This window comes from Apium graveolens, chromosome 6, assembly GCF_009905375.1.
Source record: "Apium graveolens cultivar Ventura chromosome 6, ASM990537v1, whole genome shotgun sequence".
NCBI lineage: Eukaryota > Viridiplantae > Streptophyta > Magnoliopsida > Apiales > Apiaceae > Apium > Apium graveolens.
Window position 1 is genome coordinate 10,627,994 of NC_133652.1, and position 14,520 is coordinate 10,642,513.

General features: G+C 32.5%; 2 protein-coding genes across 4 annotated transcripts; one reads left to right on the top strand and one right to left on the bottom strand.

Annotated features, from left to right (window-relative positions):
* Window positions 1-6,159: 6,159 nt before the first annotated feature.
* Window positions 6,160-11,630, top strand: LOC141666950 (GCN5-related N-acetyltransferase 5, chloroplastic-like). Of its 2 annotated transcripts, XR_012552436.1 has the most exons (4): window positions 6,160-6,873; window positions 7,915-8,204; window positions 10,601-11,128; window positions 11,483-11,630. XR_012552436.1 is itself a non-coding variant. In XM_074473210.1 (3 exons), exons 1-2 carry the CDS (start codon window positions 6,278-6,280, stop codon window positions 8,153-8,155), a joined length of 837 nt encoding a protein of 278 aa, XP_074329311.1. In that variant the 5' UTR covers window positions 6,160-6,277; the 3' UTR covers window positions 8,156-8,204; window positions 10,601-11,314. The 2 variants fall into 2 exon arrangements, 1 of the variants encoding a protein (XP_074329311.1); XM_074473210.1 differs by lacking the exon at window positions 11,483-11,630 and having other exon boundaries at window positions 10,601-11,314.
* On the bottom strand, window positions 8,216-11,779 carry LOC141666949 (putative serine/threonine-protein kinase PBL28). Of its 2 annotated transcripts, XM_074473208.1 has the most exons (8): window positions 11,725-11,779; window positions 10,736-10,816; window positions 10,464-10,648; window positions 10,118-10,316; window positions 9,877-10,040; window positions 9,678-9,782; window positions 9,152-9,274; window positions 8,216-8,892 (listed from the first exon to the last, which is right to left on the bottom strand). In XM_074473208.1, the coding sequence occupies exons 2-8, from the start codon at window positions 10,803-10,805 to the stop codon at window positions 8,656-8,658; spliced, it is 1,083 nt and encodes a 360-aa protein (XP_074329309.1). In that variant the 5' UTR covers window positions 10,806-10,816; window positions 11,725-11,779; the 3' UTR covers window positions 8,216-8,655. The 2 variants fall into 2 exon arrangements, with proteins under 2 accessions (XP_074329309.1, XP_074329310.1); XM_074473209.1 differs by lacking the exons at window positions 8,216-8,892; window positions 11,725-11,779 and adding an exon at window positions 8,897-9,030 and having other exon boundaries at window positions 10,736-10,873.
* Window positions 11,780-14,520: the final 2,741 nt, after the last annotated feature.

Sequence of the window (14,520 nt, forward strand, 5' to 3'; positions counted from 1 at the left end):
CTGTTGTAAGAAAATAAAAATAAAAAACATTTATACTTGTAGAAAAAAGCTGATAAAACTGTAGTTAAAATAATATAAATGTGACATAAACTATAGTAAACCAGTAGACTAAAATATAATTATATGAATTCATTTTAACTGACCTTAATGTAGATAAACCACTGAATTTATTCCTTTGAAGACCAATGCACTTCTGTACCAATGCATTCTGTTTCCTCCGATGTACAAATATAAATAATTTGTTAATAAAAGAGTTGGTGTATTAAAAAGATTAGCATAAATATTTCTACGCACCTTCATAACCATGTAGCCAACTACGAGTAGTAATAAGAACCTCTACATTTTCGGGGAGGTAAGAACTTCGCCATTTGTTCAAAATCCTTCCACCAATACTAAAGGAAGACTCTGAAGCAACTGTCGTCAACGGAACAGATAAAATATCCCTCGCCATGTATGAAAGCTCGCCATATTTTGATTCATTTTTACCCCAAAACTCCAAAATGTATAACTCTTTGTCTCGATTAATTCTGGGCTCCTCCAAGTAGAGATCCAACTTTGACCTTATGGCGACATCCAATGAATCTTGGTTGTCCAAATCCTGAAAATAAAATTCAACTTAATAATTAAACTACATCACCAAAAGCAATTACATAATAAAATAAAAATAAAAGACTAGAATTTAGATAACATATAAACTTACAGCAAGATTAAATCTAGGCCTCTTGGAAGTTCCTGGGTTTGATGTGCTAGAAGATGCTTCTGTTGAATTATTATGCCCCTTTGGCATGTACTCAACAAAGAGTTTTTTCAGCTTTAACATCACATTAGCAAGCTCAACTATACCACCTTGATTATCATATAATTTTTGAAAACATAGCTTAAGGGATTGTACCTTATATCGAGGATCAAGTATCAAAGCAAAGGCAAATAATGTGTTGTACTCTTGAACATCATCAACATCATAATTTAACCAATATTTTTTAAACTTATCTTTCATGCTTAATCCCATATTTCCCAAATCGATATCGTCACTAGTCGCTAATTCTCTTAAATGCATAGCTATCCTCCATACATTCTCAAAATACAAATTAGCAGTAGGATAATCACTTCCAGAAAACAACTCGGTTATATCATAAAATGGTTCCAAAACATCTCGTATTTTTTGAATTTTTTCCCATTCATCTGGATTTGGAAGATGTTTATACGAACTATCGGCATGACTCAGTTCCACAAATGTTCTACGATATAAGAGAGCCCTATCAAGCATCATATAAGAAGAGTTCCACCTAGTTGGAACATCTAACCACAATCCCTTAGTCTCGGTAATCCTAACATATTTTACCGCTGTCTCAAATGACTATTTTCTGATTTCTGACCACTTCACATACTTGACACTTTTCCTAACCTTTTCCACACTATAATCAATCATCTTGAGCCCTTCCTTAACAATGAGGTTTAGTACATGAGCAGCACAACGAATATGAAAAAACTGACCATTACATAACAATGACTCTTGACGATTAAGAGAGTCTCTCAAGTAATCTTGCATTTTATCATTACTTGAAGCATTATCTAGGGTGATTGAAAAAAATTTATGTTCAATGCCCCAATCTCGAATTAATGCAGACACACTACTATACATAGCATATCCAGTGTGTGGAGATTCAAGATGAAGGAAATTAAGAACCTTACTATTTAAATTCCATTTAGTATCCACATAGTGTGCAGTCAAGCACAAATAACCTTCAGTTTGACATGAAGTCCACATATCAGAAGTTAAGCAAATCCGACCAGGAACAGTTTGAAGAATCTTAAATAACTGGGCTTTTAAAGTCTTATGCAATTTTACACAATCAGCTTTGGCTGTGTTCCTAGTAATGGATTGAACCTCGTGATTAAGATATGTATGAATTTCTCTATTTCCCTCGTGTTCGACCCATGAAAAAGGATATCCATGCCTGATAACTGCCTTAGACAACAATTCCCTATAGCGAGTTTGAGTAAATTGTGGAATTGCTCCAGTTGATTTAAGATACTGAATATATGGTTTACATATTTTCATATGTTTATTCATGTTAGAGGTACCATTAACAGATTTAGCAAGATAAGTTGCTTTCTTACAGTAAGTGCATCGCGCCCTCCTTGACGTTGGAGGAACATCAGTTCCATCTATGAACCCAAACACAGTCCAACAATTGCTTCGTCTCCCATCAGGTTTTTCTAAGGGTTGTAGATGTGTAGAAGTCATAGATGCAATGCTATCACCATCTGTTTGAATTTCGCTCCCATCAACTTCTGTATCTGAAAGTTCTACCATAACTTAAATGCAACAATCGGCGAGCCTGTAAACCAATAAAAGAACAAAAAATTACTGTCAACATTATATTATACACAAATGTATTAAAAAATCATATTATTACAAACATAACTAAAATATATCATAATCATATCATTAATATTTGCTAGTAGTGGACTAGTAGAGCGCTAAAGAGAAAACTCAAAAATTTTAAAAACCCCAAAACAAAATTAGGGTTCATCATCACAAATTCAAATAATCTGTTTTGTACCTTCGTATACGATGAAGAAATCTGAGGAAAATTTTTGAATTGTAAAATCATACTTAAACAGGATACTCCTCAGAAGGTGCGAGAAAACGTGGTTGAGAGTCTGGGAGATGGAGTTTGGGACGGGGAGAGTGAGATAGAAACAGGGGGCGATTAAGGAGTAACGAGACACGCCGACACCAATACATACACACGAACACGATCAATGATATTTTTCTGCCCCTTCAAAATAAAATTAGAATTTTTGTTAAATTTTTAATTTATTAACATTTTTAATTACCTGGTATTTTAAGATAATTTCTTAATTAATTTAAATATTTTAGTTAAGGTAATAAAAAATTACATTACTTATAGTAAATGCACTATGCAAAAGTAATATATGTTTTTAAAATATAGAAAAATATTAAAGTAAATATAATTTTTGATATCTAATTTATGAATTTAGGTCAACTAATTAACTAAGTCGCTCTTCGTATCAGCATTCTAAAATAATATTTCGCTATTTTTTTATATTTCTTGTATGATCTTTATCATTCTAATATTACGTAATAAATAAATTAATATAATAAAAAATCACAATATCACGTAATAAATTAGTATTATGTAATATATTAATAATTAACATATTATGTAATAAATTAAAATACATAAAATATATAGTATAGTCTTTACATAACTCATTCATATATATTTCTTAAAAATCGCAAGTCATGTTTATCCTGAATAAGTTCCGGGAAACAACTGAGAGCTAGTTGATATCAAAACACTGTTAACTTCCTCTAATCATCAAAATCATAAAAGTATCATACACGAAAATACACCAAATGAATGCACACGTCTAATCCTCATTAGTCGACGGTTATTAATACTTTCCAATTATATATAAATTTAAGATCGTTCAGGGATTGTATTCTAAAAATCGGTAATCGCCGACTGATCATTGTATTGTGGTTCGTGTTTTACTAAAATTGAAGAAAAAAAAATTATTACTATCGTATACGTAATTACTATTTAAATTGGTAAATAATTTTCTTAATTTTTAATCTCAAATTGATCTCAATTTTCTTAAGTTACCGTTAATTGGTTGTAGAGGATTCCCGCTGAGATGAACTGCATTCTTCGTAGACGCCAGACATTGGCTCTGCTTAGGATTCAATCGGCTAAAAGAGGATTTAGTAGACATAATATCTGGATTCTGATGCAAAAATCAAAGAATATAGGTTATATGGATCATTGTTGATGGATATCATCGAGTCATTCTTTGTACGTTGGAGATTATTCATGTTTATAAGAATAGAATTGACATTTCTGCCACGAACGCGGCGTTTTTTTATCTGGTTTGATGAAATCAACAAATCCTAGAAATACCGATCATGTAGAAAGTCATCTGGACAAGTACGGTGTTAAACAAATTTCTAGAAAATAAGAAACAATTTTGTTTAAAAGAGTTTGAATATAAAAGGAGCTCTAATAAATTTAAAAACATAAAATTTAGAGTAGAGCCCTTACATAACTCATTCATATATATTTCTTAAAGACCGCAAATCATGTTTATCCTGAGTAAGTTCCAAGCAACAACTCAGAGCTAGTTGATACCAAAACACTGTTAGCTTCCTCTAATAATCAAAATCATAAAAATATCAGACACGAAAATATACAAAGCGATTGTACACGTAAAATCCTCATTAGTCGACGATTATTAATACGTTCTAATTTTATGTAAATTTAAGATAAATCAGTGACTGTGTTCTAAAAGTCGGTAATTACCAGCTGATCGTTGTTATGTGAATAACGAACTGATTAAGCGAAAATTAAGTCAAACATTGTGTTTTACTAAAATTGAAAAAATAAATTAATATTTTTTATTATCGTATACGTAATTACTATTTAAATTGGTAAATAATGAATTTGCTTAATTTGTAATCTCAAATTGATCTCAATTTATAGGCTGGACCTTAAAAATTTTATTTAGTTTAATAATATTATATATTTTAAATTAAATTATATAATTATATATAGATAATAAATATTCAAAATAATAAATAATTATATCATATATATTAATTATTACTCCCTCCGTTATATATTATATGGTCTCGTTCGATATGAATGAATGATTGTGATAATCTTAAACTAATACTATAAATGGAAGTTTCATTTTTTTGTAGACATCCAAAAAAGAAAAAATTGTCATATAAAATGGGATGGGGGAGTATATATACAAATAATATTAAATTAGTTACGATTAGTGAACTGATTAGTCATTTGGATTAATTTCTCATTACTTGATTAATCCCGGGACATTGACTAACTCCATCGATTAAGTCTGATTTCGCTTTTTTACAACACATTTCTGCCAAAATATGATTTTTTCATAATTTTTTCTCTCTTTTTTAAAACTTATACCTAATATATGTACGGGGTATTTTAGTGTGTTGTTATCGAAATATTTCAAGAAATTATCAGTTTAAATGCGCTTATTATTTTTTGGACACCTGACTAACTCCAATATAAATTGTACTTGGTTTTTAAAGAATGCATCGACAAAAGTTTAAAAAGTTGCAGCTTTGAACTTTAATCATTTTCGCAAGAATAGTTTAATAGATTGATAATATCCGGTATATTGTAAAAAGCAATTCATGACATGATTTAAATATTTGTTTTATATAGTTTATAAAATACATTTCTTATAATTATACTCAAAATTCAAATACTAAAACTAAAATAGTATGTATAATATTCAAATAAGAAAGTTAAAAAAAATATATAATATTCATGTGTTAAAAATATTAAACTATACTTAAAACTATATCATTAGTGTTGACCCTAGTTTTTATGTAAACTATTACTTTAATAACACTAATAAGTGTTTTTTTTTACTTATCTTCGTTTGAAAGTTTGTTTGTTTCGTTTGTGCAATATTGTTACAGTTACTTATTTTAATTTATTTTTAGAAAGCTGACGTGCGGTTTTCTCTCATATAATTTTTTTAATAATGATGAATATCGGTCATACTAGCCATTTTTGATAATTGCTCATGAGTTTTATGAAGTCATATCCTGTTCGTTTTCGTCTAGTTAAATCCTCGACTCCTTGAAAAAATAAAAATATAAGAAATTAAATAAAAAATTTATCTTAATATATAAAAAATAAATTTTGGTGTTAAAAAAGAAATTCATTTGTCTATAATCAACATAATTCATTTATTCATAAGTTATTGAATGAATAATTTCAAATGTATTCATTTGTTAAGGTCCAAACCGATCCGAATCAAATTTTATGATCCGAAAAAAACCTGAACCGAATTATAAAAATCCGAAAAAATCTGAACCGAATTTTATCTGATTTTAATCCGATTTGTAACCGATTTTAATCCGAATATGATCCGAGCCGAAATCAATCTGATCCAAACCGAAACCGATCCTAATTATTCAAAACCGAAAGTAGATCCGAACCAAATAAAATCCGATCCGAACTGAATCAGACTCGAATATATCATAACTGAAGTTAATCCGATCCGAAAATTGATCCGATCCGAAACCGAACCGGTTATCCGAATTATCAGGTCTAGTTATTGCTATACAAGAAAACATTTCGTCTCAAAATTTGTGTTGACATTTGTTTCCGTTTCTTATCCGGTTCACAAGTCCAACCAGACTCACTACCTTGTACTTGACATACACTACTCCTTGTCTGTCAGTCACTTCACTTCCATGGCAACTCTTTGTGTCTACAACATATCCTCGTACTCAAACTACCACTCTCAACTCCACTTCTATGACACACCTCACTTCATCAAATCTCACAAACCCAACCATTTTAAGACATTTTCAACTTCACAATCATCTTCTTCACCAACCCTTTTAGACCCACTTAAACCAAACCGCATTCTCACCTCCACTGAGCTCCAAAAGCTCCACTTTCTTGAAAACTTCAAGTATTTTCAAGAACTTAAGTCCGGGTCAATGCTGGTTCGGGTCATGAGAGATGATGAGATTGACATGACTGTAAGGCTTTTATCAGAATCTTTTGCAGAGTCAATGCTTATGATGCCTAAAGGGTTGATGTATGTGAATCTTTTAGGGGTTTTAGTTAAGAATTATTTGTGTGATAGGAGATTCTTGATGCCTCATACAGCAACTCTTGTTGGGTATTATAAAGATGATGATGATGATAGTGAAGTTGAGTTAGCAGGGAGTGTTGAAATTAGTTTTAATGAAATGGGTGCTAATGATGCTCCTCCTACTCCTAGTCCTCCTAAGGATTTGCCTTATATCTGTAACATGGCTGTGCAAAAGTCTCTTAGAAGGTATAATACATTTTATCTGTTGAAAGTTACTAATTTGATGTATCGAGATTACTCGTTTCTTGCAGATATCTTTTTTTTGATTTAGGGGTGATTTTTTTTGGATTTATGGTTGTGTTTGTATTTGTCAATTTATCTATTTCATGTTGCTTGGATAAAGATGAATATATATGATGGAACAGAACTATAATAAATTTTAGTCACTGCCAAATTATATTGGGTTAATGGAGTTGGATTGGGTTGTTATCGGGGTCTTTAATTGTATTGGTAATTGAGTTGGGTTGCGGTTGGTGTTATACATTGCCATTGCGATCCAAATTTGGTGTGGTTTTTTGTATTGGGCAAGTGTGTGGAATTAAGGTGGAGTTTATTAGTTAGGATTATCTGAATTTTTAAAGTTTAGTTCTTTTTGTCAAGACATTTGGCATTTGTTGTTCACTTGATCCTTGCGTGATTCTGTTTGTGTACCTTTTGACTTGGTTTGTTGCTTGGTGGAAATAATACTAATCTTGTTGAGATGGTAAGAAATGGGAGCCATAACAACAAATCTTTTATTAGTTAGGAGTTGTCCAAGCATGTGCTTTAGAATGGACCGAGACAAGAAATTCCAACTTATTTTGAGCCATTTGTTCATAAAAAATCTAAATTTCGAAAAATTGGGCATATGGGACTTAGGTTATCTTAAAATGTTTACCAAAAGCCTGTAGTATATTACTGTGAATTCACACACACTAATAGGTTCGATACTTGATGTTTCTGGGCCAAACTTTTATGTTTCTGCCTAAGTGCCCAAATGTGGTACACAGGGAAGCGGCACAAACACTAGATTACTAAGCTCCTGTGTTGACAGTGGTCAGTTGGTACATTTAAAAACTTGAATTTGATTTCTGAGAACTACTTTTTTTAATTTATTTTAGATTTGTTATTGCTCTATGCATAATGTTGGATTTCTACCTCATCTGGTGTGAGTAGTTTCACGCGTTACTATCTATTTGGTGTCGTTTTGTGTTCCTTTGGCTTTGATGTATATTTAATAATTTGCAGGAGGGGCATTGGGTGGCATCTGCTGAAGGCAAGTGAAGAACTAATTTCTCAGATGAGTCCCTCATGTGAAATTTACTTGCACTGCAGAATGATTGATGCTGCTCCACTGACCATGTATACAAAAGCAGGATATAACATTGTAAAGACCGACAATATATTGGTTCTGTTAACATTGCAGAGACGTAAGCATTTAATGTGCAAGCAACTTCCAATTTCCGAAAGTTCTTCAGATAGCATATGAAAACCGGCCTTTATGACCAACAGTGAAGAAAGTGTTGTATGTAAATAAGGTATGGGTGGTTACTGCTATTCTATTTTTTGATCATACAATTTTCATATGTGTCTGTCATGATTAGTAGTCAGCTCAACATTAGTGGTCTAATGTGACTTCATTCTACCTATCCATGTATAACCCATATATATGGGCTTCCCAAGTTCTAAGAGCACTGTGTTCCTCCAGTATGAAGGGTGCTCAAAAAATTATACAAATTTACGAGTGTTAATACCAATAATTCTATATAGTAAAAAAGATTATTCTTCCCTGGCACCTTTGCATTTTATTTTTTAACTTGAGCAAGTACAAGATAAGGTACCATTAAGAGCCTAAGATATACAAGCAAGGAGAGTCTCTTATCATATGTAGTCTCTCGAAGAACACATAAAGCTGCAGATATTCCCAACAAATTCCAAGTACGAGAGATTTTTTTTATGAGCCAGATAAATATTTACTCTTAGTACTTCTCAGAGCATCCTAAATGTATGCATGGCCATACTCAAACCTCTTGAATTTGTATGGAATATCAACTGGAGTTCTTTAACACAATCTTCTATCAATGGTCTTTCACTACTGTTGATCCGTACGCAACGTGATGCTAGTTTTGCAAACATCGCTATGGACTCCATTGTGTATGAACTGCGACTCATCTCTGGATCTATCACCTTCCGCAATCTTTTCTTGTCATTAAAGATATGCCTAACCTGCAAAACACCAAAAATGCAACCATTAGTTTTTGGCTATGATATATAGTAGTTTCTTGATGCTCGCAGTTGCAGTTAACTTGAAGTTGTTATAATTGTTTTATACAATCTTTTCTTGTCATTGAAAATATGCCTAACCTGCAAAAACCAAAACGGAACTATTAGTTTATGGCTATAATATATAATAGCTTCTTGATGCTCGCAGTTGCAGATGACTTGAAGCTGTTATAGATTTATAATGATTAGGTTCTCATTCTACCTGTAGTACAATATTTTGGTCACTGGGTCCTTGGCTCAGGTCCACGGCTCTCCGTCCTGTCAAAAGCTCAAGCAAAACAACTCCAAATGCGTAAACGTCACTTTGTAGAGTGAGCTTTCCTGTCTGTTAACAAAGTGAAACAACACCCACATAATATCTCTTTAGTCAAAATTAGGAAGGTAAATTACCTAGACGCCTATTGCTAAAATGTAATCACTTCAATACCTCAATAGAAAGTTAGAAACACAAGAATTTATTCTTAAACTGGAGAAGCAAATTCATGATATTAAGGTATGTACAATAGTGTATGAGGTGGGATAGGGGAAAATAATGGGAAAGACTAGTTAAAGCAGTCCGGTACTCTTCTGATTTCAAGTATAACTCGACAAGAAAAAGTTCTGCATTTAGCAGCTTAGCATAAGCAAGAAAAAGGTCTTTAAATGAGTTACATTGTCTTTCGTTGAAGTTAGAAGCAATTAGTTGACCAACAAAGACAACCTTATCATATTACATTAGAAAATCATACCGATGTGTATTCAGGATCAAAGTAACCAAATGTACCAAGCACTCTAGCAGTTACGAAGGTTTCATGGCCATCTGGCATCAACTTTGCAAGCCCAAAATCTGATATCTATTAGAATGCCCGTACAACATCAGAAAGTGTGGCTTCAGGAAAATAATTAGGATCGTATAAGCTTGATAGGTATAGAGCATAGCTGTTGTACCTTAGCTTCGTAGTTGGTATCTAAAAGAATATTGGTGGATTTGAAGTCTCTATGAACTATTGGAGTTCTGACACCAGAACTTGAATGAAGATATTCGAGTCCTCTTGCTGCTCCTAGAGCCACTTTAAGACGTAAAGGCCAATCCATCTTTACTTCCCCAATTCCTACAATCCAAAATAAATTATGGTCAGAAATGTGCATATAGGGATTTTGATATGTTATGTTTGCATGATTAAACAACCATTCAAGAGATCTTGCAGATTCCCTTTACGCATGTATTCATAGACTAGAAATCTATGTTTCCCGTCTGCACAATAACCTACTAGGGAAACTAAATTTGGATGATCCAGTCTACTCAGGATATCAACTTCTACACGAAATTCTCGCTCCCCTTCTGCTGCTTTGGACGGCGGCAACTCCATTTTCTTGATTGCTACAACCTTCAATTTAAAAGATTAGATATGTACTGGATATAGTTTCTTTATTTGTGCTAAACATGCATTATTAATGATGCTTCTGCAGTGAAAAGAGCATCTTTGCAGATTTGTTGTTTTTTTGGAACATGGTGCTGGTAGTGTAAATTCTACCTCTCCAGACTGTAGAATCCCCTTATAAACTCGGCCAAATCCTCCTTTACCAAGAAAATTATCATCACTAAAAGAACATGTTGCTTTCTCCATTTCTTTAAGGGTGAATACTAATGAACCTTGGTGCCGTTTTGCAGGTGGTTTTGGATCTTCAAGTTGCCAATACTCCACAGGCTTATATATCCCTGGAAGTAGGGTTTTACAGAAATTAACTTAGTTAAAATTTTATGATGCTGCAATGCTAATTAATTATAAAAATCATAGAGACATACAGGGGTTAATGTGATCCTCAGATTTGCTTCTGCGGCGCTTGTTCCACGCTGACACCAACCCGAAAGGCATGCTTTTCGTATCTGAACAGATAAAGTAACTAGTTTATGAAAGAGAAGACAATTACGACATGCCCACTAGTAATGTATCCCCTCTCACCAGGAGAAAACAGAGGAATGTTAAAACAAAGCACAAAGAGAATATGATAAAGTTTTAGTACAAGAATCCTGTAAGAGTATGTATAAAGTAAGGGAGATCAGTTTTGAAGAAGACTCGAAAACACCATCTTCAACAACCTGATGATGTATCCCTTGGAGGGTAAGATAATTTGAATATTTGCTACTGGATGGCTTCTGAAAATGAAAGGAAAGCTACAAGCACTTGTTCCATGATAGGTACATCCTTATTTTCTTTTTCGTTTTTTTTCTTGCTTGTAATTCATTAAAAAAATTGTTGTTGAGGTGTCAATTTTGTTCCCACATATAACACTTCCCTTAACTAATTCCTTTCATCCTTTGTCAATGAAGAAAGTACACGAAATGCATATGGAATAATAAAAATGTATATCGTTTGTTGAAACATTATTTTGATGGTTGGTATCCGTTACATGGTTTGGCTTGTTTTCTCTCTGCAAGCCAAATTGTAGTGTCTTATAATAGTATCAAAGCACTGCATATCATTATTTCTATTTCCTGTTACTAATTTCATATCATCATATTCATTGCTGTTGCCTGTTGGTGTCTAATTAGGTAACCAACTAACCGGTGAAGGCCTTACTATATTTTTCGAAAATTTGGCCATGCCAATATTGAAATAGGATGCAAAAAAGCATGCATGTATCAAATACATTTTATGTGTTCGGCATTTCACACGTGTGTTGTTGCTGCAGTTCTTGCATATTTGCGGTAAGTGTAATTTACTACAACTCTTCATATTTTTCAAGAGCATGATCAACTAAATATGAAGCTATAATCAGAAAAATAACAGTTACCTTAACTTTCCGAGTTCCGGCCGATGAGATTTTACAGTATGATGAAGTTTTTCACTGTTATAGAATGAACTTTAAAGAATGGAACCTCAATTATTCTACAGATTATATAAATTAGCAGTTATATGTTGTAAGATAAGAGACCAAGCACAGCTACAAGTAATATTCTGTTTTCTGTTTAGTTGCAAGTTTAAAGATCGTGAAGCCCAAAAATAGGAACAAAATTAGGAAATAGAAAGGAAAGAGTAAATATTTAGAATATGACCTGGACTTGGCCTGCTCCAACAGTCCAATTGTGTAGACCAAGAGCCCAGTTTTAGAGTGATATTTGACTATTTATGAGTGAAAGACAATCTTCATTTCCACATTTTATACTGTTATTTATATATTAAAAAAATGTATTATACCGGTTAAATAAAAGTTTATTTTTTTTCGTAAATAACCCGCAGCCGCTACCATTCGGGTACGCACTGGGTAAACCCTACGGGCTCACGCAAAAGTTTAAATTTTTTACTGGGATTTCTAGGGTTTTTAATTATATTTTAGCTTTTGGGTTGATTTTTTCTCGGCCTAGGTAGTTCTTGAAAAGGTACTTCAGTTTTATAAAAGTGTACCTATAATTCAATGATTTCAATATGCATATTATATATTGTTTTCAAATAAATTTTAACCTCTAATTTTTGGATTATTGATGTAAACCTATATTTTGTTGAAATAATATAAATATTATTTTAAAAATAAGTTTGCTTCAAAAGAAAATGATGTGTGAGACTTTTGGTAGTAAAATTTTTTATTTTGAGACTTTCATTGGTTGCAAGACCTTTCATTTTGAGACTCAGATTTTTTATCTCCCTTAATCAATAATGTGACCTATGACTTTCTACTTTTATTAGAGTTACTAGTTTTCACCCCTATAAAAAGGAGCTCTCCCCCTTCATTTGATAACACACAAACAAGATTTTCTCGCAAGTACTCTCATTTAATATAAACATGCTTTTGGGCAATGATCAAGAGTTATTTCAATCTATTTCTTTGTACTACACCAAAGAAATAGAGGTCGTGTAACCCTGTAAGTTGATTACTAAGAAGCCGTGTGTACGTAGTGGGGCAAATTTAACTTTAGAATGTAAGAAAAGGTGAGAAAGCAAACCGAATAAATTGTGAGAATGTAGAAGTCGTGGCGTGAGTTAACACTGCCATAAATGTGTCGAAGCAAAACACCCTAAAAACGCCTATAATAAGATTAGAAATCGGTCATCAGTATTGCTTGAATTAATTCACAGTGATTTAGGTGACTTTAAGAATACAATGAGCAGATGAGTAAACGTTATTATATCACTTTTGTGGATGATTTTTTTTGATACACCATGTAACGTCTGGAAAATTACATCTGTATTATATCGTATTTATAATAAATTATGTGTGTTAATGTGTCAATTATGTGTAATTAATTGTCAAACCCTAATTGCTATATGTTACGTGCATTCTGTGTCGTCCTGGTATTTTTAAGATATTTTTCAGATAATAGCTTCAATATCAAAAGTTATACGACCCGAATCATGATTTTATAGCTGATATTTCAAATAAAATAATGGGCCTTATTTTTTATCAAACGGCTTTTACCATCGCATTATTCTAAACATATAGGTATTTTATAAATTTTCTCGTTTCGCGAAAAATGACTTTTTCGGGCCCCATTGGGTGTTAAAACCCCCACAAAAATCACATTTTTATTTTTATAAAATTATAGGACTTTCATTTATACCATTTCTTTGTATTTTTGCATTATTCACAATTTTTGGGAAATTTTGGCATATATATTGTATATATAAAATATTTATAAATTAAATTTTAATACTCAAAAATTATAAAATTAGGGACTTATTAATTTTAAAAGATGTAGAATCAGAGCCTTAATTTTAATTAGGAGTATTAATTTCACTACTATAAATAGCCTAATTATTAATTAATTAATTAATTAATTAAAATTCAGAAAAATCAGTAATCACCAGTAATCACCACTGTGAAATAAAAAATCACTGCCGTCAAACCAAAAATCACCATCGGAAAACGAAAAATCACCCCCAAAAAATCACAAATCACCACCGAAAAACGAAAAATCACTCCCAAAAATCAAAATCACCAGATCTGACCACTATCTTCGCCCACCAAATCCAACCACCTGCTCCTTTTATCATTTCCGACCACCAAAATCATAACGATAATCACCGGATTTAATTATTAAGCAACATATTTAAACAACTACAACACCACCAACACCACCAATATTTAAAAAACCACCTACTACAGCTCTAAATCACCGAAAAGTGAATACAAATCAATCAAAAGTGGAAAAATCACTCCATTTTCGTGTCAAATATTATAAATCCGACTCAATCGTCGGAAAATCTTCTCTCAATTAGAACAAGGAAACTGAATAAATAAAGACTAAATATGGGTTAGTGACTCGAGAGTTTGGGTTGTTCGTGGCGGTGGTGGGACGGGGTCGATGGTGGTGGTGAGTGTTGAGATAGATCGAAAATTAGGTGGGTGGAAGAATATGGTGGAGGCAGGGGAAGAGAGAGGGGACAATGAAGAGTGCGGAAGGAATGAAGTCACGGGGAAGAGGGAGTGCAGGGTGATGGAATTTACGGATGAGCGGAAGCGTGAATTAACATTTATTTCATAAAAACCATATACTGCACATATAGAAAAACGTATAAAAGGAAAAAACTGAGGAATCGAAATCATACCTCGTGAATCGAAACTTTATAAAATTGGAGTGCTAGCAGTTGCTCC

What these genes read in the sequence shown, in the direction of transcription:
- LOC141666949 (XM_074473208.1), bottom strand. Translation starts at nt 10,805, where the DNA reads ATGCCTTTCGGGTTGGTGTCAGCGTGGAACAAGCGCCGCAGAAGCAAA. An exon ending in TCTGCAAGATCTCTTGAATG is followed by an intron (nt 10,041 to 10,117) that starts GTTGTTTAATCA and finishes TTTGGATTGTAG; the next exon opens with GAATTGGGGAAGTAAAGATG. An exon ending in ACCAAAATATTGTACTACAG is followed by an intron (nt 8,893 to 9,151) that starts GTAGAATGAGAA and finishes GGTGTTTTGCAG; the next exon opens with GTTAGGCATATCTTTAATGA.
- LOC141666950 (XM_074473210.1), top strand. Translation starts at nt 6,278, where the DNA reads ATGGCAACTCTTTGTGTCTACAACATATCCTCGTACTCAAACTACCAC. An exon ending in GTGCAAAAGTCTCTTAGAAG is followed by an intron (nt 6,874 to 7,914) that starts GTATAATACATT and finishes AATAATTTGCAG; the next exon opens with GAGGGGCATTGGGTGGCATC.